Source organism: Arachis duranensis, chromosome 7, assembly GCF_000817695.3.
Source record: "Arachis duranensis cultivar V14167 chromosome 7, aradu.V14167.gnm2.J7QH, whole genome shotgun sequence".
NCBI classification, from domain to species: Eukaryota; Viridiplantae; Streptophyta; class Magnoliopsida; order Fabales; family Fabaceae; genus Arachis; species Arachis duranensis.
The window spans coordinates 311,488-335,361 of NC_029778.3; the positions used below are offsets into that span (position 1 = coordinate 311,488).

At 36.6% G+C, this 23,874-nt stretch overlaps 3 protein-coding genes across 10 annotated transcripts; 1 reads left to right on the forward strand and 2 right to left on the reverse strand.

The window, feature by feature from the left end:
• Positions 1 to 206: 206 nt before the first annotated feature.
• LOC107496108 (monosaccharide-sensing protein 2-like) lies at positions 207 to 3,403 on the forward strand. 2 transcript variants are annotated; one of them, XM_016117306.3, is made up of 5 exons: positions 207 to 485; positions 566 to 1,132; positions 1,336 to 2,276; positions 2,501 to 2,688; positions 2,774 to 3,403. In XM_016117306.3, the coding sequence occupies exons 1-5, from the start codon at positions 407 to 409 to the stop codon at positions 3,216 to 3,218; spliced, it is 2,220 nt and encodes a 739-aa protein (XP_015972792.1). In that variant the 5' UTR covers positions 207 to 406; the 3' UTR covers positions 3,219 to 3,403. The 2 variants fall into 2 exon arrangements, with proteins under 2 accessions (XP_015972792.1, XP_052108270.1); XM_052252310.1 differs by having other exon boundaries at positions 2,827 to 3,057.
• A 2,926-nt stretch (positions 3,404 to 6,329) lies between these two features.
• LOC107496213 (glutamate receptor 3.2) lies at positions 6,330 to 10,203 on the reverse strand. Its single transcript, XM_016117422.3, has 6 exons — positions 9,583 to 10,203; positions 8,140 to 9,467; positions 7,766 to 8,043; positions 7,612 to 7,643; positions 7,120 to 7,514; positions 6,330 to 7,029 (listed from the first exon to the last, which is right to left on the reverse strand). The coding sequence occupies exons 1-6, from the start codon at positions 9,848 to 9,850 to the stop codon at positions 6,490 to 6,492; spliced, it is 2,841 nt and encodes a 946-aa protein (XP_015972908.1). The 5' UTR covers positions 9,851 to 10,203; the 3' UTR covers positions 6,330 to 6,489.
• An 882-nt stretch (positions 10,204 to 11,085) lies between these two features.
• LOC107496162 (uncharacterized) lies at positions 11,086 to 21,008 on the reverse strand. 7 transcript variants are annotated; one of them, XM_016117362.3, is made up of 15 exons: positions 20,871 to 21,008; positions 19,370 to 19,429; positions 18,678 to 18,853; positions 17,272 to 18,445; positions 16,788 to 16,997; positions 16,425 to 16,651; positions 15,733 to 15,807; positions 14,846 to 14,917; positions 14,670 to 14,768; positions 14,523 to 14,594; positions 14,339 to 14,453; positions 13,223 to 13,291; positions 12,652 to 13,006; positions 12,025 to 12,154; positions 11,086 to 11,771 (listed from the first exon to the last, which is right to left on the reverse strand). In XM_016117362.3, the coding sequence occupies exons 3-15, from the start codon at positions 18,816 to 18,818 to the stop codon at positions 11,340 to 11,342; spliced, it is 3,171 nt and encodes a 1,056-aa protein (XP_015972848.1). In that variant the 5' UTR covers positions 18,819 to 18,853; positions 19,370 to 19,429; positions 20,871 to 21,008; the 3' UTR covers positions 11,086 to 11,339. The 7 variants fall into 7 exon arrangements, with proteins under 7 accessions (XP_015972848.1, XP_052108041.1, XP_052108040.1 ...); XM_052252081.1 differs by having other exon boundaries at positions 20,379 to 20,995; XM_052252080.1 differs by having other exon boundaries at positions 19,370 to 20,275; positions 20,379 to 20,995.
• Positions 21,009 to 23,874: the final 2,866 nt, after the last annotated feature.

The following is a 23,874-nucleotide window of genomic DNA, read 5'->3' on the forward strand; positions in this document are numbered from 1 at the left end:
ATTACTTTTTCCCAGTTCTACTTTCTTGCTGCCAAATAGGAATACCATAGCTAATACTACTATTCATTGCACAAGCACTAGTGTGGAAATGCTCTGCTCTGCTCCACTCAGTATTACTGTTATGATTTCTATTACTATTAGTTATTAGTTAATGATAATAATAATTGAATTAAAAGAGCGAGCTCATACTTTTTAGCATTTGAGCTCATGCTGTTACTATCGTGTTCTTAATCTGTCTATATGCTTACATACATTTATACATCATCCCCTTAGCATTAACCCCATCCCGAATTGGTTTCTGATATTGATCCATCAACCTAGTTATCTATTACTATTATTTTGATCTGCTCTTTCTGTTAGTTCCGTTGAGAAGCTGATCGATTAATTACCAACTAAAGTGAAAAAAATGAGTGGAGCTGTTCTTGTTGCCATAGCTGCTGCTATCGGTAACATGCTACAAGGATGGGATAATGCTACCATTGCAGGTGAGCTCAATTCAACTTGTCTTTCCCTTCTTGCAATAATAATAATAATGATAAATTGAGACGCGGATTGATGCATGTAGGATCACTTTTGTACATAAAGAAGGAGTTCAAATTGGAAAGTGAGCCGACGGTAGAAGGTCTAATCGTGGCCATGTCACTGATTGGAGCGACACTGGTGACCACATGCTCTGGAGCTGTGTCGGATATGTTGGGCCGCCGTCCTATGTTGATAATCTCCTCACTCTTTTATTTTTTGAGCTCTCTCGTTATGTTGTGGTCTCCAAATGTTTACATTCTCCTCTTTGCAAGGCTCATAGATGGCCTGGGCATTGGCTTGGCTGTCACCCTGGTCCCTCTCTACATATCCGAGACTGCTCCACCTGAGATTCGTGGACTGCTCAACACGCTTCCCCAGTTCACTGGCTCCAGCGGAATGTTCCTCTCCTATTGTATGGTCTTTGCCATGTCACTTACCAAGGCACCAAGCTGGAGACTCATGCTCGGTGTTCTTTGGATTCCCTCTCTCATTTATTTTATGCTCACACTCTTCTTCTTGCCCGAATCTCCAAGATGGCTTGTCACCAAAGGCCGGATGCTTGAGGCCAAGAAGGTTCTGCAGCGGCTTCGTGGCAGGGATGATGTCACCGGTTGGTTGTTGCTTTTCTTCCTCTTTTTTTTCTTTTATGAATTATTTCTGAAATCACCCTTACATCTCCTTCCTCCTTCTAAGCCAGGTAGGATGTTTTATAGTCACTTAAACTCTACATTCATCCCGGCAGATGCTGGACGTTCAGTTGTCATATATATGCACGATTTTGGTGGTAACTTCCTTGTCCTTGTCCATGAGCAGGTGAGATGGCTTTATTGGTTGAGGGTCTTGGAGTGGGGGGTGATACGACTATAGAGGAATACGTAATTGGTCCAGTCAATGAATTCAGTGATGTGGAGGATCCATCAGCCGGAAAAGAGCATATCAAATTGTATGGGCCAGATCGAGCTCCATCCATGATTGCGAAACCCGCATCTGGACAAAGTTCCATTGGCCTTGCATCTCGAAAGGGAAGCATAGTAAATCAGAGTGCTCTAGTAGATCCTCTAGTGAAGCTCTTTGGTAGTGTCCATGAAAACATCCCAGAAACAGGAAACACCCTTTTTTCCAACTTTGGAAGTATGTTTAATGTTGGAGGAAATCAGCCTAGGAACGAAGATTGGGATGTAGAAGAAAGCCTTGCCAGAGACGGTGATGATGTGTCCAATGCTGCTGCTGGTGATGCCGATGACTCTTTGCACAGTCCACTCATCTCACGTCAACCAACAAGTGGTATGGATAAGGACGCACCTGCTCCTGCCCATGGTAGCCAATTAAGCATGAGGCAAGCCAGTAATTTGCAGGGGAATGCTGGAGAACCCGTTGGTGGTAGTACAGCCATTGGTGGTGGTTGGCAGCTGGCATGGAAGTATTCTGAAAGAGAAGGGCCAGATGGGTCAAAACAGGGTGGTTTTCAGAGAGTCTATTTACACCAAGACGGGACCCTTGGATCCAAGCGCGAGTCTCAGCTTTCACTTGTAGGTGGCGGTGATGGGCTGACAGATGGCGAGGTTGTTCATGCGTCTGCTCTGGTCAGTCAGCAAGCCCTTTACAACAAAGAGCTTATGAATCAGCAGCCAGTAGGACCAGCTATGATTCATCCATCTGAAACAGGTGCAAATGGGCCTAGTTGGAGTGATCTTTGCGAACCTGGAGTGAAGCAGGCGTTGATTGTGGGTGTGGGGCTTCAAATTCTTCAGCAGGTAATGACATCATTCCAGTGCTCACTGCCGTTATTTACTTATTTATATTTTTCTATTGCCTTGATGCGACAGCATTACACATTACACTGTTTTGTAGCAAAATCACGCTTACTGATGCTTCAACAGCGCAGTTTGACGCTCCTTGAACATGCATGGCTAACCAGTTATACTGTGTGTTTGTAATGAAAAGTGAAAAGCATCTAACTACTCTTTGAACATTGCAGTTCTCTGGTATAAATGGGGTTCTCTACTACACACCTCAGATTCTTGAGCAGGCAGGAGTTGGTTATCTTCTTGCAAGCTTGGGCCTTAGTTCCACTTCTGCGTCGTTTCTTATTAGCACTGTGATAACCTTGTTGATGCTACCTTGTATAGCTGTTGCCATGAGGCTCATGGATATATCGGGCAGAAGGTATATCGACATGGTATTCATATGGTTTGTCCATTTTTGTTTTGCTTAAATTAAATGATAAGGTTACTGTTGAATATTGGTTTAGGGCTTTGCTGTTGAGCACAATCCCGGTCTTGATAGCATCTCTTCTGATATTAGTGCTAGCGAGTTTTGTGGATTTGGGGAGTGCCGTGAATGCAGGAATCTCAACAGCAAGCGTGGTTGTGTACTTCTGCAGCTTTGTCATGGGATTTGGACCGATTCCAAATATCCTCTGCGCTGAGATCTTCCCCACGCGAGTTCGGGGTCTCTGCATTGCCATATGCGCTCTTACCTTCTGGATTTGTGATATCATCGTCACCTACTCTCTCCCAGTTATGCTCAACTCCTTAGGCCTTGTAGGTGTTTTTGGTATCTATGCGGTTGTGTGCACTATAGCCTGGGTATTTGTCTTCTTGAAAGTCCCAGAAACCAAGGGCATGCCACTAGAAGTCATCATAGAGTTCTTCTCTGTCGGGGCAAAGCAGGCACAAGCTGCCAATAATATCTGACTTCCCATCACCGCATATGAGTTGATCAGATTCACAAAGGAGAAAGTATGTTCATCTTCAAAACGTTCATTTTATTTTTCTGGCCTTGTAGGCATCAACATACTAGCTCAACAAAGAATTTTAACGAGATTTGAATACAATTTTTAGTTCCCGAAATTGTGATTTTGTTTACCAAAAGAAATTAGTTTACCTCCAAAAACAAAAATTTGATAGGTTCCTATCTCATTATCCTGTATTAAAGTAATGTTTGATTTTTTTTTTTAATTTATATTAATTTCTTTATAATAGTAGTAGTAGTACTAGTTTGTTATTTTTTTGGACATGGTAATTTGATCATCTTAAAACTAAATTGTTATAAGATTCAAACTGACTAGTTTTTAATTTCTCATATCAACCAAAAATAAACGTCACATCTTCTTAAAAAATCCACAACATGTCTAAAACCCAAAAACAAAAACAATATGAAAAAGAAATTTCTTGATCGACCAACGAGGGAAAGCGCAATGGGTATCGTAATGTTTCGGAAGCCTTCACATATTTTAGCCAAGAACAAGCGGTGGATGGGAATTAACTATTGGTATCGGAGATAACCTATAATTTCATTGATTGATACAAGGAATAATTTGATCTATAATGCTTGCACACTTAAACCACCGTAAAAAATTACTCAATAGTCAATAACGTCATGTTTACAAATTACAAATCTTAAGTAGCGTTTGGTGGAGAGACAGAGACAGAAAGATTGAGATGGAGAGACAGAGATTAAGAGACAGGAATTGAAATAAATTTCAGTATTTTTTTTTGTGCAAAATGAAAGACAGGAATTGAAACAAGAATGAAACTCTAATTTAATTTACACAAAGGGTAAAATTGGAATTAATTAATTGAAATGAAAATATTTTAGGTATAAAATGTTATTACACCCAGATATATCCTGGTTCAACTACTAAGTGCAGTGCAGCCTACATCCAGTCTCCATCACAAAGATGATAGAATTTCACTATAATCATTCTTGATTACAAACACTAATTCTCCCTAAGAACTACTCTTCCTATCTGGGATAAGTCCAGAATCTAATCCCAAACTGAATTTGACTTGGTCACTGCCAAGCTTTCAACTGCAAAGTGCTAACCCAACTTACAAGGAGATTCCCACAGAATCATGAAACACAACACAGATGTACAAAGGACCTCTAAGGACATCTATGCATTTTTCTTTTAATTTTTCACTCTCTGCCTTTTTCTGCTATATGGCTTTTTCATACAAACCTCACTGTTTTTCTTTTTTCTATAAGACTCAAGACATGACAAAATCAAACAGAAAAATACAAAACAGAATACATTGAAGGAGAAGAAAATCTGTTAGCTTAGGTAGCTCTGAGAACTCTGTGCCTTGCACTCTCACTCCTTACTTCAAGCCCTGACTGTTCACCCTTACTTATAGGGAGAAGCCTCCACGGTTGAAACCAAACAAACCAAGCTAAACTTCTTCTTCTTCAAGCAAACCGGTTCGGCCAGAGAGAGAAAAGAGGTAATTGAATGCAATGACCAACATGCAATTACCTCTAGTCCTTCCTTGGTCACCAATAAGCACCAATCCGAGCCATCCATTTTGCCTTACACTCTAAGATGAACTTCTAGCCCTTGATGCATACTTGATGATGACAACTCCTCCTGCTCCACTTTTGCTTTCTCCTTCATGTAGCCACCCTAGCTATCTTCTGTGATGAGTGAACCCAAAAGCAGAGACGAGCCATCCCACCAAAGATCTTCCTCTACTGACCGAAATCTTCTTCATCCATTTTTGGGTATGGAAAAGCCAAGATCTCTTCACTAAATCTTATCATTCATGGTTGAAGATATTAGCCACTACATACTTTATGTTTTCTTTTTCTTGCCATCATTGTGATGGTCTTGATGCGTGCTTCTTCTTCTCTGTGGTAGCTTGCTATAGCTTCCATGGTTGCTACTGTGATATGAACGAAAGAGAAGAGACATTAGAGAGAGAAGAGAGAAGATTTTGAAATGCTTTCAGTGAAGCTAGGAAAGAGAGTGAAATGAATTAATTTGTTTCGAAACCCAAGTCTAGAAGCGCCTAGTGCACCTAAGGCTATCACATCATTTTTTTACTTTCTCTTTCTATTTTCCAATGTCTGCATTAAGTGTAATAGAACAAAATTTGAAATTCATCCAAAGGTAAATTTGACTTCCGTGGAAGCATGCATGGATCTCCTTCTCTCTCTTTTTATCAATTTGAACCAAGTTAATGGATCTTTCCATCAAATTTAATTTGGGCTGATTTAGATTAATTTTGGCCCAATAACAAGAATAACAATTCAGCTACACTTAGTTGAATATTTTTGAACCAAAGCTGAATAAAAATTCACACTTGGCCTTGCAACATTTTCTTTCCTTTTCGGTCTATTATAAAATTTGCATCAACAAAATCATTAATTTAGTAAATGTTACATGTAAACTAAATTAATAATTTTATAATTAATCATATTAATAATGTTAGATTATCATTAATTTAAATTAGAGTTTTTTAAACTCATCATCGGTCATTATATAAAATACATATAAAAATAAATTAAAAATACATATTTATATATAAATATATAAATATATAATAATTAATTTGATGACTAATTAATTGACTTGGAAACAAGTTGAAAAGACAAAAATTTCTATAAAAATTATAGTTAAGAGTAAAGAGTCCAAATATGTGTATTTTATATATACTTGTGTGTTACTCTTTGTGTCTCATCAAACAAATGACCACGTTGTGCATGTCATCACTAGACAAACGCTATCCATGTTACCTGACCTATACACACCCAAAGTCCTTCCCTAAGTATTAGATCAAGTAAGACCTATGCAAATTTATCAACACAAAGTTTTAGAGTTATAGAAAATCTCTCTAGTGGAAACAAATAAAAGTTAGAATCCACCTAAACTTTTTAAATTAATAAAATAAAAGCTTTGCTAGATTGACCTAAAATATAAAGGAAGCTAGAGAGAACATTGTTCTACCTTCTAAGAGTAGGTTCTTGGTAAATAAGTACATGGAAGATTGGAAGTTGAGTGAAGGGAAAAGATAAAATAGGAAAAATATGAAGAATAGACATTACTTGGGTGCACTTTAAGATTAAAATTAGTATACAACCCCTGCCAGTCTGCTACCCTGCTGCGATGTCTCACAGTAATATAATTCTACATAAGAAATCGAGATAAGAGGAGCAAGAAACACACAATGACATCCATTATCTATTCTAATTGATTGCTTGATCGGTGGAACCTGAGTATCCGGCATTTGGTCCTGACTGTTGAGAAGTGCCTATGTGTATGTGTAATTTCTTGGGCATGGCCATGGTCCTTAAACGGCTGATTCTGGTTCTGGATCTGGATCTGGAAGATGAGATATCCTCAAGTTTCCTTTTAAACTTGCTGTTGTTGCGTGATGTGTCTTCCTTTTCATCAACGAAGCTTAGAAATGTCTGTATGCGTGCAGAACGTGAGGTGCTGGAATGACCAAAAGGATGATTGCCTCTCTCTCTTTCCGGGGAGTTCTGACTGAATTGGTATGCCACCGAGGGCAAGTAGATAAGGAGCGCCGCCAAACACGCTATCCCGCAGATCAGGAATAGGCCCCGGAAACTGTTGAATTGAAGTTGCTCATCCTGTGCACCGCGAAAACCACAGGCCTTCTTTGAAAGCCACTTATCATGGATCTTACTAAGTTCACCGTTCTCGGATAGACTCAGAATGGCAGTTGACATGTCAATGGCTAAAGGAGAGTCCCTCCGGAATGCCTGCCACCCAATAGCAGCTCTCATCACAATTTTTAACTAACCAAATTTAAATCCAAGGGAATAACAAGAGAGATAGAGATAGATACTCACAAATCCCCATCCACTTTTGGTGAACTCTTGGCCCCTAATTGAGAAATGGCAGTGTTCTGACAGGAAGAGTTCAACATATGGGCGTTCATCTACCACAGCGGCAACAGTTCCCTTCTCAAGGGCAGTAGCATATTCTTCTGGCGAGCCAAGGGGAACAAGCCTATGTTTTGGGATGTTCAGTTCCTGAGTGAGATAGTTCTCAGCAAATGACCCTACCTGGAATCCTATGGGCTTGTTGCTTGTTATCAAGGTGTCAATGCCCGTTATGGGTGAGGACAGCTGCTGCACAGTTAGAATTGACGTCAAGCTTGCCGTGTAACTTGAATTGATTATTAGAACCACAAAAAGCCATATTATCAGCACAACACGACCAAGTGGGCTAACTGTGTTCTCTCCTGAAACAATATGCAAGCTAGCTGGTTTGTTTCTATAGTTTAATTACAGACTCATGCACTATATATATCTTGGATATGATTCATCAAGTGGACTTACTGTGCGCAAAGAACATAGTTGAGAAACTAAACCTGCAACAACATACAAAGATATGGTGAGGAGGAGTTACATGAGTTATGTTGACAAACTGAACCGACTAGTACAAGCGAGGAAGGAATGTATGACTAATAATTTAAAAGCCAAGCGTGCTTGCCAAAGAACAGTCACTATTTGCGTCTTTGGAGGCCCTCGGAACTCATCGTTGGTTCGGTGTTCAAGAATCCAGATCACTGCTCCAATAAGAAGGAAAAAAAGTGCAGTGACACCCCACATGGGTGCAGTAAATGGTCTCAAGAAAGCCCAAGAACTTGACTTCAATCTTTGAACCGGAGCAACCACAACTAGACCTGACTCTATATATGGTTGAGTAAAATCCACGATCTTTGTTCGGTCAGTGACAATTGCAATGTCACCTATAGCAGCATCAAACACCTGATCAAGGACGCAAGCACAATACTATCAATAAAGAGCAGGATATTTAAATTATGACGACAACTATGCCGGGAAAAAAAAAACAGCGTTGCTCACATCCGAAGCAATCATGTTGACAAGATCATAGTAGCTTGGATTCTTATGTCCTTCTCCAAACAGAATGAACCTATATTGAATTGGATATGGAAGCAATTTGATGGCAGCGAGGAATATGTCGATGCAGTATCCTTGAACTACATGGGGCCCATTTATTTGTGAGACGATGCCTTGATAACTGGCTCTGTTGGGGACCCCGATTCTGAGTTGCCTCCCACTATGGGGGAAAACCCATCCACGAGGCCTTTCCCTTGTATTTCCAGGCCACGTCACATTGTATAGATGCTGGTTTGAAACAGAGCGGATGGATGTCTTTCTGTGAAGTTTCTCGGGAGTGGTGACAGAGAGGCCAGAGTAATTGGACCAGTATCCAATAGTCCTGTAGCCAGTGGCATGTACATTAAGGATGTCATAGGATGGATGCAGGGGGGATCTGTTTGAGCCAACAAATTGAATCGGCCCTGTCAATCCAGTGGTGTTTATGCGAAGTATGTTATCGAGTAACTGGTTCCCACCATCAAAGATGCTCAAGGAAGCAAGACCAGCCATACCACCAAAATTTGTATTATTGGAGAAAGAGATGGTCCCATTCTCAGCAAAGAATAGCTTCAATGCGTGGGCAATGGTCCAAACAGCATCATAAGCGTAGAGTCCGTATGGGTTTAATCCAACAGAGCCATTACTAATGTGCTTCCACCTTGAGATGAATGCCTGTTTTGGTCTTGACAGAGGGGTGTGAGGGCGAAGCGTGAGAACTCCCCGGATATCCAGAGAGTTGGAGGTGTTTGAAGTTGAATCTAAGACAGTTGAAAGCCAAGTAGTAGCTATCCACACATAGCCTTGCCTCATCATCCCTAGTCTGTGAGCCACATCAAAAACCAAGAGACCTGTTTGGGCAAAGGTGTGCACTACAACCACCCGAGCTTCCATACTTTGAATCTTGGCCAGCTCAGAGGATACATCGCTTGCGCTGGCCGTTGGATCAGGGGGCAGTGCTGCTTTATAAGACAACTTACAGCGTTTCTCTGCAAGCTTATCCCCCAACACAGTTATGCCATTTCGACTCTGATCATCGTCGCTGAACACCGCAATGACCTCTCTCCAACCATAATAGCTAATCATGTCTGCCACCGCAGTCATCTGGAACTGATCGCTGGGTGCAGTTTGAACGAAATAAGGGTACTGAAGAGGCGACAGGGTGGGATCAAGAGCCGTGAAGGAGAGTAGAGGGACGTGGAGCTCATTTGCAAGATGCGAAAGCACATGGGCCATCACCGAACTTTGCGGACCAATTATTGCTACAGTGTCCGTCACCAACAACTTGAGGGCTGTCATATATTTTACACAATTACGCAACTGTGAATGATGCATGAATCATGATGATGAGTGCTAGCTAGTAGTAGTGAAGAAAAATAAAGATGCAAGTGATTGGTGGTACGGTACCCCCAATGAAGCTAAGAAAGCCACTGAAGTTGGAGTCATGGACGGTGATAGACAATTTACGTCCCCCCAGGATGCGAGGATCTGCATTGACGTCCCTCTCAGCAGCTTGGATCGCAATTTTGGAAACTCTCCCGTTTATAGTTTTTAATGTGAAGATGGCACCGATTTTGACGACTTCACTCTCACTGCTGGATGCTCCGTCTCCATGCAATAATAGAAGCAGTATTAATGTTGTTAATGCATGGCATTGTGGCAGATGATTATTCATCGATGATATATGAAGGCGGCACTGTTTCCGATGGAAATTAGTGATGATTATATTATAGCTAGAAGGAGGCAGGGGTTCGGTTTGTGATAGCCGGATAGGTCATAGTAAATTTAAGTATTTAACAACACCTGACCTTTCAAAGGAAAGACAGAAAAGAGAAGATAATAGTCTACACTACTCTATTACTCAATAGTGCTCACTAGAGGACCACCTATCCACTAGGACCTACTCTGCTCGTGCACTCCACCACCACTACAGTAAGTGAGGCACTGGCAAGTCGCACTTGGAGATGGAGTGGACCGCACCACTTGGAACTATGTTTTCTAATCTCTCACTAGGTAGGAGCAATATATGAATGAATAAAACCCAATGGAGAATCCGAGAATGTGTCGAGAAAATATGCCAGACATGCGCGTTGGATAGTGGGTCATGTTTTCATTTCATTTTTCACGATTTCCACGTGGGAGTGCTGTTTGTATCTACAAATTAAATACCTATGTGACTGCCATGGACGATTGGACGTCGGATTCTATGCTTTTCTTCCATAATGCTATAGAAACCACCGTTCATATAACAACATTATTGGATAAAATAGATGAAATTCATTTTATTATTTTTTTATTCTCGTTATCAACAGTAATTCTTTAATTTGACTACTGGTATATCATAGGAGTAGATTTTCTTAATTTTTTTTAATTGTTTGGTAAAATATAATTTTTTATCATTAAATATCTTCTTATATATTTTTTCTTAGCCCTACTCAAAGAATGTAAAATAAAAAATCACACTTTATAAAATAATTGAAAAAAATTTTGAAAAAATCCATTCTTATATATCATTTATTGCTAAAATTTTTCAAAAAAAAAGGGAATTTCTCAATTTTATTCAAAAAAATGCAAAAACACATAATAGATCAATATGAACATGATGGCTCAAGAGATATAGTTCAGTTGGTAGACTCCGCTTTTGCAATTGGATCGTTGCGAATGAGAATTTAGAATAGATAAAAAAGAGGTTCGTGAAATTGACAAGAGAAAGGAACTATATTTCTGGAAGCGAACTCTAAGCGAATATGAAGCACATGGAGAGTAAGAAAATATAACCGTGTTTGGAAAAAGTTAGATTCAATTAGATGGATTTGAGTTCAAATTATATTTAGCAGTATGAAATAAAACGCAATCTTTTTTTTTTTTTTGGTATACAAATACAACGCAATCTATTACCCCAAAAAAGCCGAAAACAAAGAATCACAATGAAACTTCCCTCAGCAGACAACAATCCGATAGTCATCGGGACCACAATCCTCTTCAAGTGGACAAAGGTACCCTACGGAAAAATTACGAACCAACATGGCAAAATTATAAACAGGTTCAGAATAACAAGGAATACACAGGATTAATACAATGAATACAAATGCCAGGTTCCCAACAATGTGACAGACAACCCATTCCATCAGAGGCAACACCGCAAATAGGAAAGAACCAGAAAACTAAAAAGCACTCCACTTATCAGAACCTCTTCTGTGAGCTTCGTTTTCTGATGAAGTCCTAAATGGCCCAGAGCCAAAGGGATCTGAGTCTTCAAATGCCGGAAAGCCTTGAAGATGATCAAAGTCCATATCTCTGCGGACTGAATCAAACCGCGCTGGTGTCTCCCGAGTAGATAAAGTGCCACTATCCTCTGAACGGAAAGAATCAAATCTAGAGAAGTTGTCAAAAGAACTGTCCAACCACTCTTTGGGCCTTTGTGGAGAGCTGCTGGAGCTGAAAAGTGGTGTGTTTGGAACAGAATCATCAAAACTGAATCCGCCACTCTTCAGGAAGGGATCACCACCCTGTGGTGAACCTGTTTTAATCGAGCCAAGGCCCAGATCCCCAGAACCAAAGAAATAGTCATCTCCAGCTCCCTTAAGATCTCTCTCCTGTAAACAAAAACACTCAGTGTAATCAGCACTCAGCAGACTGCTAGAGGAAAAATCTCCATTGCTCAAACATGTGGCAGCAAATGGAAATCTTAAATTTAAGAAATAACAAGTAGACATAGAGATGACGGGAATTCAGCAGAATAGAAGGTAATTATCATATCCAAGTTGAAACCACGTGTTGCACGGCTAATGAAAATTTGAAAAGGAAAGAATTTTGCTGTGACAATAAATAAGTTGAGAATTTTCATACCTCGTTTGTGGTGCTACTGGCATTGAATCCCCAAACTGAGTCAATATCATCATTAGCGTCAAAGGTTCCCCAATTTGGTTCGTCGAAAATTTTCTCACCAGAAAAGACAGACTTGACTCCACTATGATCACTGCACATGCAACATTATATAAGCAATTATTCTACAAGATCATAACATTGTATCAACTGAAACAAAGAAAAAATGAAATAACCCATATAAGTATCCGTTTGAAAAATAATATTGTTGGATTTAAAGTCCATAACACGCACAAAATGTTAATAAAATTCACAGCAATTAGCAATGTTGTGAGAGGTGGAATGCAAATTGAAATAGCCTGAAAAACTGCAAGGCTAAAAAGTGAAGGTTTTACGCCGAAAGAATACTTTCATGACTTAGTTGTTAATTGGAGTCCATGGAGCTAATAATAATGTACACAATTTTGCTGCTACGTAGTGATGATGAGGATGATGATGGTAGTAGAAATTGTCTATATAGCAATTACCAAGAACTTCAAAGGCATAAAACCATCACAATCATCGAAATTAAGGATACATCCACTAATATTACAACCCAATCACCAATCACAAACTGACCAACATACGGAAAACTAGGATGCAAAACCATACCTTTGGGTTCCTTGTATGATATCTTGATCACGGGGTGAGCGATCTTCGCCAGCAGCAATCATCCCCATGCCAGAGTCAGCAAAGTCTCTCTGGGGGCTTCCAATAGAACTCCTAGAAAATGGACTGTTAGGAGCACTTTTTGCAGACCCATCTTCACTTTTATTATGAATATTGCCAACTTCTTGCTCATCTGTGTTCTGGGGATTTTCAGACTTTTTATCACTCTTAGGTGAAGCTGCAATTCTGGAACTATCAATTTCTGAATCTTTCTGTTTCAAAGCCAATGGCAATTTTTGTTTCAGAGGTGCGATGATGTTTTGCACATCAAGTGTGAGTTCTTTGACAAAGGCGAATTCTGCAATGAAGAAATACAGTAATAGCCGTTAAACCATAATTCTATTTGCAGTCACTTGAACTGTATAACTGCTTAAAATTAATCCCACCGAACACCCCTCAGAGAAAATAATAATCAGCAATGACCTTTAATAACGTTATGTAAAGAATTCTCAAAAGTTTAATGGAAGGTGTTATACGTTATAGACAGCAATATATATAGGGTCATTGTGGATACCTTTATCTTCAAGCTTATCCCAATCTTCATCCCAGTCAGCAGCTCCTTCTTGGATACCAGGCTGCCAGCCTTAAGGGATAAAATTGCATGAGGCCAGAGAATATAAGAATGACATAACATGAACACAATGCAACTGGTTTTTCGATATAAAAAATCTAGTTGAAGAAAGCACATGGAACGCCTGGCAACCACAAAGCGAGGAGAAATAACAGGATGCAAACAAAAGGAGATTACATGATACTATCTATGTATCAATAGGCCAACAATAAATTAAGCAAGACAGCAAAAACTTAGCAACTTTTTTCAACATGGACGGAATCAGTTTTCTACTCTTATTTAATATAGCAAAAGAGAAATGCAACTGCAAAGATTCAGAGAAATACAAAGGATGAGCAGGACACGACTTTACACATGAAAAAGTAGGAAAACACTGAAAAAAATTGGTACAAGTGAGAAAGTCAGTGCAACAAAGCTTCAAACTCAATCAGCATCTGTTAAATAAACCCTATATAAAAGGTCATGAGCTTTGCACCAAATAGAGGGTCACTATGCTACTTTTAGTTTGTGTTTTGATGCTTTTTAAGAGAAATAAATACAAGGTGTGTAGCTTATCTTGCATGTTGTCCCAGCAAAGTTAGTGGGTTACAAGTTGCCCTTCTTTTCATATAATGAATGCATTTTTCCAACATTTGGCAACAATTACAGCCGCAACTACAACAAAGAACCACAAAAGTGGCAACACATCATATTTCTTGTTTAAAAAACAACCAAAACACAAGAAAACATTTTTGTTTACAACAAATGAGAGTTTAATGAGATTATATTGTAATCTGTCCATGCATATCAATGACAACAATATTGATAAAGGATACACAAGAAGAGCTGAAAAAATATATGCTAAATACCACTTGATTGGGAAACCTATTTAAGTCTCAATGATTTATGTGATACTCATGCTGAATCAAAAACAGTATTCAACAACTAAAAACCATTTCTAATATTGATACAACAACAAAAGAACAAAATAGAAGCAACAATTCCAAATAACAAAGCTATAGGCATCCAAAAGACTAGGGATTCCTGAAACGAAATAATAACATATAAATTAAAAATTACCAAAGGGTAGTTCCACAAGTGTTGTTGGCTTTGCACGTAATCCATACTTCTTACACCGGTTGTTTAGAGATTTTACCATTTCATCAAGGTCTGATTGGATACAATCAGCATGAGCCTGAAAATTGTGGATGACTTGATTAGATATGATTAGAATTTCTCAGGATGGATATAACGTCAAACCTACCAGTAAAGAATCATCTACATTTCCATCTTGTTCCATCTTGGCAATTGCTTGATACACTTCAATTTTTTTCTCCTGCAAATCAAATAAATATATAATTTGAGAGTACTTAAGAACAGGCTGGAAATAACAACCTTTTAACATATGCACCTGTATGTCACGAAATGTGGCTTCCTCAGTAGTTAACTTGGATGATACATCTCCAACTTGCTTATATTTATCTTCGTACTTTTTTGCGAGGATCTCAACCTATGAATGATAAATTGAGAAAATGATAAATATGGTTTGGAGGCAAAAAGAACACAGGTAATTCTAAAGTAAGATACCTCACGCTTGTCAGCTGATGTCCTTTCTATGATCTCATTAAGACGATTGTCACATCTGCTCTTGTACAGAACCTTAGCCAGAAAAAGAACAAGAAATCTTTTCAAAAAGGGAAACAAAAGCAAAAAAGAAAAATTAAGATTTCATTTATCTTAAATTCTTAACCACAAATAGAATGTGAAAGTGGAAGAAGGAGTTTTCACAAATTCTTCTGTTCTTAGTATCCAAATTTTTCAAATAGACACAAAGGAGAGCAACCTGACATTCACACCATTCTTGTCATCTGACATTTTGAGGAAACAAATGATACGTAATATCCGTCATCTCCACAATCCAAATATAACATATCAATGAAACATTTGGGATTAAATTTCCAGTTTTACCATTCATAATATTCCAAACACACCAACAATCAAGAAATGTAGAGAGATATTAATAGAATGAATTAATAAGCTGAAAACTGAACAAGGATCTTTTAGGAAGAATATTTCATAATCATACATTGGTTTCGGGTTATTGGTCCCTATGCATATGGCTAAAGTTACAGATGAAAAGGATGGAGGGAGATTTTTTTATTTTTGGCCAGTAGTTATCTAGAGAAGTAACCAAAGGCTGACATAAGGGGGAGTCACACCTATTAATGAGAAACATAATACTAAAATCATCACAATGAGTAAAATATCCTTCTTAGCAAGATCCCTTCTTTAAGTGATTAAGAAACCATGGTATCAAAAGAATTTCCTACCAAATTAGATTTTTGATAAAATGGTATATAGCTCAGCCTCAAATGGAATGAACAGTCAAATCTAGAAAGGAGACAAGTAAATATTAAAAGGTACAAACTACAGAGTTTTAATAAGAGATAAAGGTAAGCCAAGAAAATACTCACAAGTTCCTGCATTTTTGCATGGCAGAATTCTATTTTCTCTCTGGACTCCACAATTTCTTTCTCAAGTGCTTCCACCTGCGGTTAACAAAGGAATACAGACATAATAATTAACTGTCTTCAATTTGAAACACAATTGAGTATAATCAGGTATACACAGGCTGACATAATGATATGCATTCAACAAATGACTATTTAGAATATGAACTTTCCATTCTGCCTTCAGAGATACTACTGACACCCAATAATTTTCATATTACAACCAGTATCAGCATAATAGATTAAGGGAATAAGCATTCATTTTGAAATTATAATATAACTCACATTGTCATTTCACCACATCCCAAAATAAGTTGGTTTTATTTATGACCATGGACACAATCAGAAAGAGTTACCTTTTATGAAACTAAAATTTAATCTTTAAACAATGGTAGTCGGATAATAGACAGGCAAAATACAGCTGGCAATAGGTTACTTGTGCTAACTTTTCCATAAAAGCAACAAAGAATCCGCAGCGGCATTAATGGAATACGAAATTCAAAAGTGGAGCCATCAAAACACAAAAATACCAGCCAAAAAGCTGTAGTTCAACTGCCAATGTCGCTGTCCAAGATCATGCACTTCCAAATATGCCCAAACAAATGCAAATTATCGTACAACAATATTAAGCACAGAAACAAAAAGTGAATGGTTACCTTCTTATCAGCTTCTGATGCTTCTTGAAACTTTGAATTAATTGAATTTTGCTCATCTGAACTCAACTGATTAATGACGTGCTTCTCCAACACTGGAACTTGGGACTTTTGCTGTTTTTGAAGTCCTTCATCAGACGGAAAAACAGAAGCTGGCCTTGGTGGCCGGCCTGTAGTTGGGTTCACTCGTTGAGCACCAGGGTCACTCATCCCTTCCTCTTGTTGAAAGCCTTCCAAAAATAGAGGGTATAGAGAAAAATACTAGTTTAAATATTTTCCATTTATACAAATGATTGTGCGCGCGTGTGTGTGTGAGAGTGAGAGGAAAAGGGGGAGGGGGAGAACCAGTAATTCTTGGACACCAACCTGATGGATTTCCCCAAGTTACAGAACTGTACTGAGTAGCAGGTAGGCCAGAAGGTGGTAAAGCAAGGAGAATGTTACTTGGAAGTACTCCTGGAAGAGCACGTCCTTCCCTGTGTCGTTCCATTAGGTACAGTGCAATACAAAACTCCCTGAGAGAAAGCATGCTATCATTATCTTGATCAGATAAGTCCCAAACCTGCTTTAAAACCTCTGGAAAATATAATCATATGTAGAACTCATGATCAGGGAATAAGCTAGCCATTGAAAAATTATAAACACGGAACATGTGAAAAATAGGATGATAGAACAGGCATTGCCTGAAACAAATCCAGAAATAAAAGGGACAAAAATAAAAAACAAATGCTATCAAATGCAAATCAGTCATTCTTAAGCTGACATCCCATGAAATGGAGAAGAAGAAAACATAAAGAAAGCATTTAAAGCCTCCTGTCGAAGCAAGAACAGAAGTATAAGAAAAATATACCCCGTGGTAATCTCCAGCTAAGGAACAAGTTCCGGGCTTGTTCCCCAGTGATTTTCCCATCCCTATCTGTATCTACTGCAACAAATACTTTTGTATACTTCTGAATATCAGTTGAAGTCATCCTTGGCCATGGAGATTGAGGCTGACTAGAAGCAGAATCCTGCAACCTCACTGGATGTCCAGGTGGATTTGGCATATTATGTGTTTGGACCAAGGCATGCTGATTCTGTTTCCCCACTGGTTGGACCTGTGGAAGCTGTGCACCAACAGGCTGGGATGCAATTGGGCTCTGCAAAGATTCAGTCAAGCTAGTCCTAATAGACTGCAGGTTCCCTCCAGAAGAAAATCCTAGTGTAGAAGAATCTTTCTTGGGCTGAAACGAGCTTGCAGAGAACATATCCCCTCCAAAGGCTATATAAGAAGCAACACCATTCCCAGAAGTATCCGCTGACTTAGAATCCTTAGCCGCTTGATCAGATGACTTAGTGTCAGAGGCAGGATATTGTCCCACTGCCAGTCTAACATTTGATCCAGATGTTGCAAGCCCAGACACCTCTTGAGTAGATGTGGGACTACGTCCTCTAGGTGCTATTAGAGAGGATGTTACCGCTGGAACACCAACCATCTGGGGAGTGGACCCATCACTTTGTATGCCATGAGTTTCAGCATGAGGTCCTCCACCAGCCATCACTCCACGGATTCCCTGATTGGTAATACCAGGTGCTAGATTAGAAGCACTATCAGGGATATTTTGTGTTGGCTTCACTAATGGGCTTCCCGGGTAAGGAAGATTTTGCTGGTTTCCACTTAAACTTGGGAGTGGCCCTCTTAGTCCAACATTTTGATGGGGCATAGAATTAATATTACTCTGTGATGCAGATGCAGATGTAGATGCAGGTGCAGATGTAGATGCAGGTGCAGATGCAGGTGTAGCTGTGGTGGTGGGCATAGGTGTAGGCGTAGGTGCAGAAGAATTCAGTTCGGGTGCAACTATGGCACTAAAATTGATTTGAGGTGCAGGTATTTTAGATGTAGCTGGACCATATAATGCTGCTTTTACTATTTCAGGAGTAAGCTCCCGCTTACTTTGTGCTACAGTGACAAGCTTAAGGGCATTGTAAAACTCTGCCCGACCAAGGAATCCACTCTGGCTTTGGTTTGCAAAAGCCCAAATCTGCAGAAGAAGGCCAGCAAGTGAGTGTTAAGTCAGTAACTGCACTCACAAGTAGGCGTAAGAGGACTAACTCAAGTTCAGAGAAAAGCAAACAGGATACTCTAAACCAATAAGATTAAAGCGCAGCTACCAAAGCACAAATAGAGGCAGACGACATATTAAGAAATAAATGAATGAAAGAATGAATCATTTAACAATAATATATGGCTGGTGGGGCTCTAGGTTCTCTTACCTGAGCGAGGACCTGCTTGGGCAAACCAGAGCCTTGGAAGAAGGAGACAGCTTCGGTGCCACTGATGCGGCCGTCGTGGTCCAAATCAGCATGCCGAAAATAAGCATCAAAGAGATCGACATTAGAAGCTCTAGATGCCATTGCTCCACAGACCGCAATCAACAATCAACACAAAGCTGCACCAGAATTTTGTGCTCAAATGAATTCACAGATTGCGCCATACACTATTGGGGTGTGCATGGTTTGGATTTCAAAAACTTTTGAAGAAATCCAAAGCCAATCCAAATTGAAACCAATTATATGGTTCTAAATCCAAACCATAACTGGTTTTATAGACTAAACTGGTTTCAATCAGTTTGAAAAAATAAACATGTTTAAAACTGGTTCTGAATTTTCAAACTGGTTTTTGTTGTCAACCAGTTTTAAATCCAGTTTTTGCTGCAAATCTGGTTTTGACTGAAATCCAATAATAAATCTGGTTTTTAAATCTTTTTTCTAATTGCAAATCCAATTTTTGTTACAATCTTATATTCTGTTTTTAAAACCAATTAACAACCAATCTATACGGAACTATATGTCTAAATGTTCGTTACAACATCAAAAATTAAATCTAAAAAACAAAGATTAATCTATATAACCTTCAGTCTTCATCGAGATGAATGAAAAAGTAATAATGATAGTATGATACTCACTAATCAAGCTCAGAAGTAAGAACCGAATGTTGTATAAATCTGGTTCACAAATCTCAGTACCTAACACAGTGCAGCAGTGCAAGATTCATGGTCATTCATGTATTAGTAGGAAATGTCAAAGCATGCACTCAAAATCTTAGTGCTTAGAGGCAGCTCTTGCATCTTCTAAAATACATCATTTTACTCCCAAAAGAGACTACCAGAATGCCAAAAAATTCCACTCCCACAGCTAATACAAAGGAGCTAACAGGCAAAAGAATAACTTGGAAAACATTTTTAAGAACCAATATTCAAGAGCACAACTTTCTCAAAACACAATTCATTTGATGATTTGGTCAATGCAAAGCCTGGACCATAACAATCTTAAAACTGAAGAAAAGCCTATCTATTTTACATATGTAATGCTAAAAGAAAAAGGTAAAATCCTTTTAGTTAATCAATTCAAGAACCCCAAAACTGTTTAAAATAACATATAATCCAATTATCAATAACAATACTCCGTTTCATTGAATTATCATGCGGATATCATTATGCGTAAAGAAAATTCTATGAATAAAACACACTAGAGTTAAGAAGAGAACAATGCACAATGGTAAGATTTCATGATATTTATAATCAAATTGATTATACCCAAAAAGAAAAAAAAATTGTGTTTCACTAAAAATTGCTATTCAAGTTCCAGTGTGAATAGAAGAGCGACAGGACAAGAAACATTAATAAAGGTAAGTTGCACAAAGCTCAAGAAATTTTGCTTAAACCAAATGTAGAAGTTACTTAAAATAGACGTATTAATGGTTCTTCAAGTTCCTCCAGAGGGGATATGATCAAGATTGTTGTTATTCAAAGATACACTAGGAAAGCTGCAAAATTTGGAAAGGAATCCAGCTACCCTTGCCCATGCGGCTACTGTAAGAGTGGCAGAGAAGAACAGTTCGTACTAGAAAAAGGTTATTAAGGTACAGTTGAAATCAATAAAGAATTTCTATGCAAAAAAATATAACTATTGTACCTCATAGAATCATAACTTGGTAGTTAATGCTAATAGGTTCATACGGTTTCACACTGGTTCAAGAACATGCCAAATAATCTAACACATTGTTTTGCTCCGGGGCGGCGGGGAGCGCGGAGGGAAACCATAATGTGAATTCTATAAGCTCCATTCACATCTTTGCCTATTCCCAGTACCTCCACTAAATATATAGCACACTACACGTATACATATAGAAACACAGAACAACAGCAACTTGGTTCTACTAACATAGATTGGAATCAGTTTGTCTTCTACTACCTTGCTCAATCTATTTTTCAAAAACTTAAAATCAGTTTGTCATTTGATATTTTTGGAGTTCCAACCACCCCCAACAAAAACCCACATCAGAAGTGTCCAAAATCAAAGGAAGAACAGCACAGGATGTTAGATCCACCACCCCAAAACAGAGAGACATCAATCAGCAACATGAATTTGGCGGGTGAAAAAATAAATAAAGCGAAGCATAAAAACCTTGGATCCCGAAACCAGTCTCATTAGATCAATCCACTTTCCACCAGCGATCTTGATTCCCTCGATTCCAATGGCAAAAACATTCCCATTTGCGCTTACGGACAATTTTAATCCTTTTTACGTTTCCATTTTTTCAAAAATACCACTGCCGGTTAATTGTATTTGGACTATGTGTATGTTTGGGCGCCATTATTTTGTTAAAAAAAAGATATTTTTTCAATGAAAAAAGATCTTTTTTTTATTTTTTAACGTGTTTGGCAAATTTTTAGTAGTAAAAGTAAAAGCACTATTAAAATCAAAAAAAGATCTTTTTTGAGAAGCTGTAATTTACATCTTTTTTTAAAAGATCTTTTTTTCTTAAAAAAAGATGTTTTTCATGTAATAAATAAACAAAAAAGTACTTTTATATTGTTATAATAAATCTTAAAAATAGTTATATTTTATAAAATTAAATTAAATATATGTAAATTAAAATTAAATTTAAAAAGTATTTTATTTAAAATAATTTGTAATATAAAAAATTTAGATGTCGAAGTTGTATGATATTTTTATTTAGTGGTTTAATTTTTATATTTATTTTAGTTGATAGATTTAGTCTTTTTATGTGATATTCGTTTTTTTTTATTGGTTATTATTAGAGTTGTTATTTTTTTCTTTCTGTCATAGGTTCTTGTGAAGACATATTCTTTATAAATTATTGAGTTATATGCATTTTCTATTATGTTGTTTATTCTATTTTTGCATGTATATTCTTCTTCCGAAAATATATCTTAAATTTTTATAGTTTTCTTTCTCTTTAATCTCTTAATGGGTATGTGTTCTTCGTCTGATGATATTAATATTGGCAAAATTAGTTCCTATAATCAACGAATAATTTAAATTATAAATAAAAATGATATCTTGAATAAGTGATTTTTTTGGAGTATTACCTGTTTTTATTTGTTGTAATAGGTGTTAAGAATCAGTATTTTTTGTCGGAAGAAATATCTTAGTAACGGTGTATTATTGAGAATCTTCTTTAAAATTAAAATTATTTATTTTGACTTTAAATATAATTGAGGTTGCAGAAATTTTTTAATTGAGGTGATGCTTCAATGTCATTATTTTTCTGGAGTGTCATTAGATTTGAATTAGTTGGGCTTAACAAATTTTTCGCTTTGCCATTAAATAGTATAAAAGTTGTTGTAGCACTTTGAACCTAAAATAAGTATTGGATTAGTAACTAATAATTTGATAAATGAGATTATGAAAAGCATATAGAATTATCTTATTGTTGGATATTGTGGTATTTGATTACATGTGCCACAAATGTAGTTGTTTCTTTTTTATATGCTTTCTTTTGACCCTTTTCACATTCAACATAGTTCCATCCAAATTTGTCATCAATTTCGTTTATAGTTGCTAAAATTGTGAAGATATTTTTCTATTCCAATATTCAATTTATGTTATCAAATATGAATAAATGATGTATGTTGTAAGTTTTTTTTGTCATACATGATCATCAAATTCGCATTGTAAGATCTTAGATAGTTATTCGATTTTTAATCATTCTACTCTGAAAATTTGTGCTGACATTGTCTTGGTTTGGTATCTCCATTACTTCTTCATGTTGATCAGTCCTGTTTAGGATTTTTTTATATTTGTTAAATTGAATAATTAAATAAATGAATTAATTTTTTAGAAACTTATTAGTTATGAAATACCCACAGATGAGCTGTGCAAAGCTTAAGTTTGTGAATTGATATAGATTTTTGTATTCGAAGTTGTGCTTACTGAATAATTACCTAAAATATTATAATATAATAGGTTATACAAAATAAAATTGTATTGTATTTGTCTCATTTAATGTATTGTATAAAATATAATTCTTTAAACTAAGAAAAATAATAAATTTAAATTTTTTTGAGAAATGTCCTATTTTTGTATTCACTAACCAATGTTAACGTGAGTATAACAATTTTTTTACCCTTTATTTATGTTGTAATTTCTTTATTTACCTGACTTGAGAGATTTCTTTCAACGTGACGTTTAACACAATTTTCTTAAAATTATTAGTATTTTGTTAATAACTATATATGTAAATGAAAAATGAATTGTTTATATATTTTTTATTTTTTTAAGTATCAATTCTATTCTTCATATTTTTATGGGTTTTTCTTTAATATCTACTTGTTCTTCTTTTTTTAATGCATGCAGTTTTTTAATGACATCTACAATAAAAAGAATAAAAATGTGTATAATTTTTTTTGAATAAGTTATTTTTAATAAGAATAATTAAAATAGAATAAAGTAAATTATCTATTAATATTTTTCTTTGGCCTATTCTAGCAGACAATGTCTCAAGTGATACAAATTCAAAGTAATGTTAAAAAATGTTCAAAACTGAATCTCTAATTTCTTTCACAATAGTTGTGAGTAAAAAGTTTGCTTTCATTATATCTTTAATTGATCTATACGAATTATTTGCATCTTCTATTTTCAATTTTTTTATAGTATAGATATTTCCTTCTTGTAACAAATGTTTAAATTTGTTCATCATATTTTTTTTACAATTACACGAAGAGATGTTCCCTGCAGTATTAGTAAATCACAGTTAAAAATTAATTAAAAAATTGATTACATTTTTTTAATTTATTAGAAAAGGAACAATGAATAAAATATTGAAAGAAGTATCATTTTAACAATATTAAAATACAATTATATATAAAGTATTATAAAATAATATAAAAAATATAAAAAACAAAAATAATTAAAATATTTTTTCGTAAATTTATTTTAAAAATACAATAAATATGTTTGTTTCGTATTTTTTTATCTAATATAATCATTTCTAAGCAAATAGACTCCTCTTCATTTGTGGGTGTTAATGTTTTTCATAAACAAATCACGTGAACTTTGATAAACGAATTGTCTATTTGTTTGGGAATATTGTCCAAAGAATGATGATCCATTGAATAAATTTGAGATGTTGTATAGTTCGAAAATAAATTTTTTGTGCTAAATT

Coding starts and splice junctions, on each gene's coding strand:
- LOC107496162 (XM_016117362.3), bottom strand. CDS start 18,818: ATGGCATCTAGAGCTTCTAATGTCGATCTCTTTGATGCTTATTTTCGG. Junction 16,652..16,787: donor AACTTGGGGAAATCCATCAG/GTTGGTGTCCAA, acceptor TATTTTTGGAAG/GCTTTCAACAAGAGGAAGGG. Junction 14,595..14,669: donor CCACATTTCGTGACATACAG/GTGCATATGTTA, acceptor TTTGATTTGCAG/GAGAAAAAAATTGAAGTGTA.
- LOC107496213 (XM_016117422.3), bottom strand. CDS start 9,850: ATGAATAATCATCTGCCACAATGCCATGCATTAACAACATTAATACTG. Junction 8,044..8,139: donor TCAACATGATTGCTTCGGAT/GTGAGCAACGCT, acceptor GTCCTTGATCAG/GTGTTTGATGCTGCTATAGG. Junction 7,515..7,611: donor AACTATGTTCTTTGCGCACA/GTAAGTCCACTT, acceptor ATATTGTTTCAG/GAGAGAACACAGTTAGCCCA.
- LOC107496108 (XM_016117306.3), top strand. CDS start 407: ATGAGTGGAGCTGTTCTTGTTGCCATAGCTGCTGCTATCGGTAACATG. Junction 486..565: donor GGATAATGCTACCATTGCAG/GTGAGCTCAATT, acceptor TGATGCATGTAG/GATCACTTTTGTACATAAAG. Junction 2,689..2,773: donor ATGGATATATCGGGCAGAAG/GTATATCGACAT, acceptor ATATTGGTTTAG/GGCTTTGCTGTTGAGCACAA.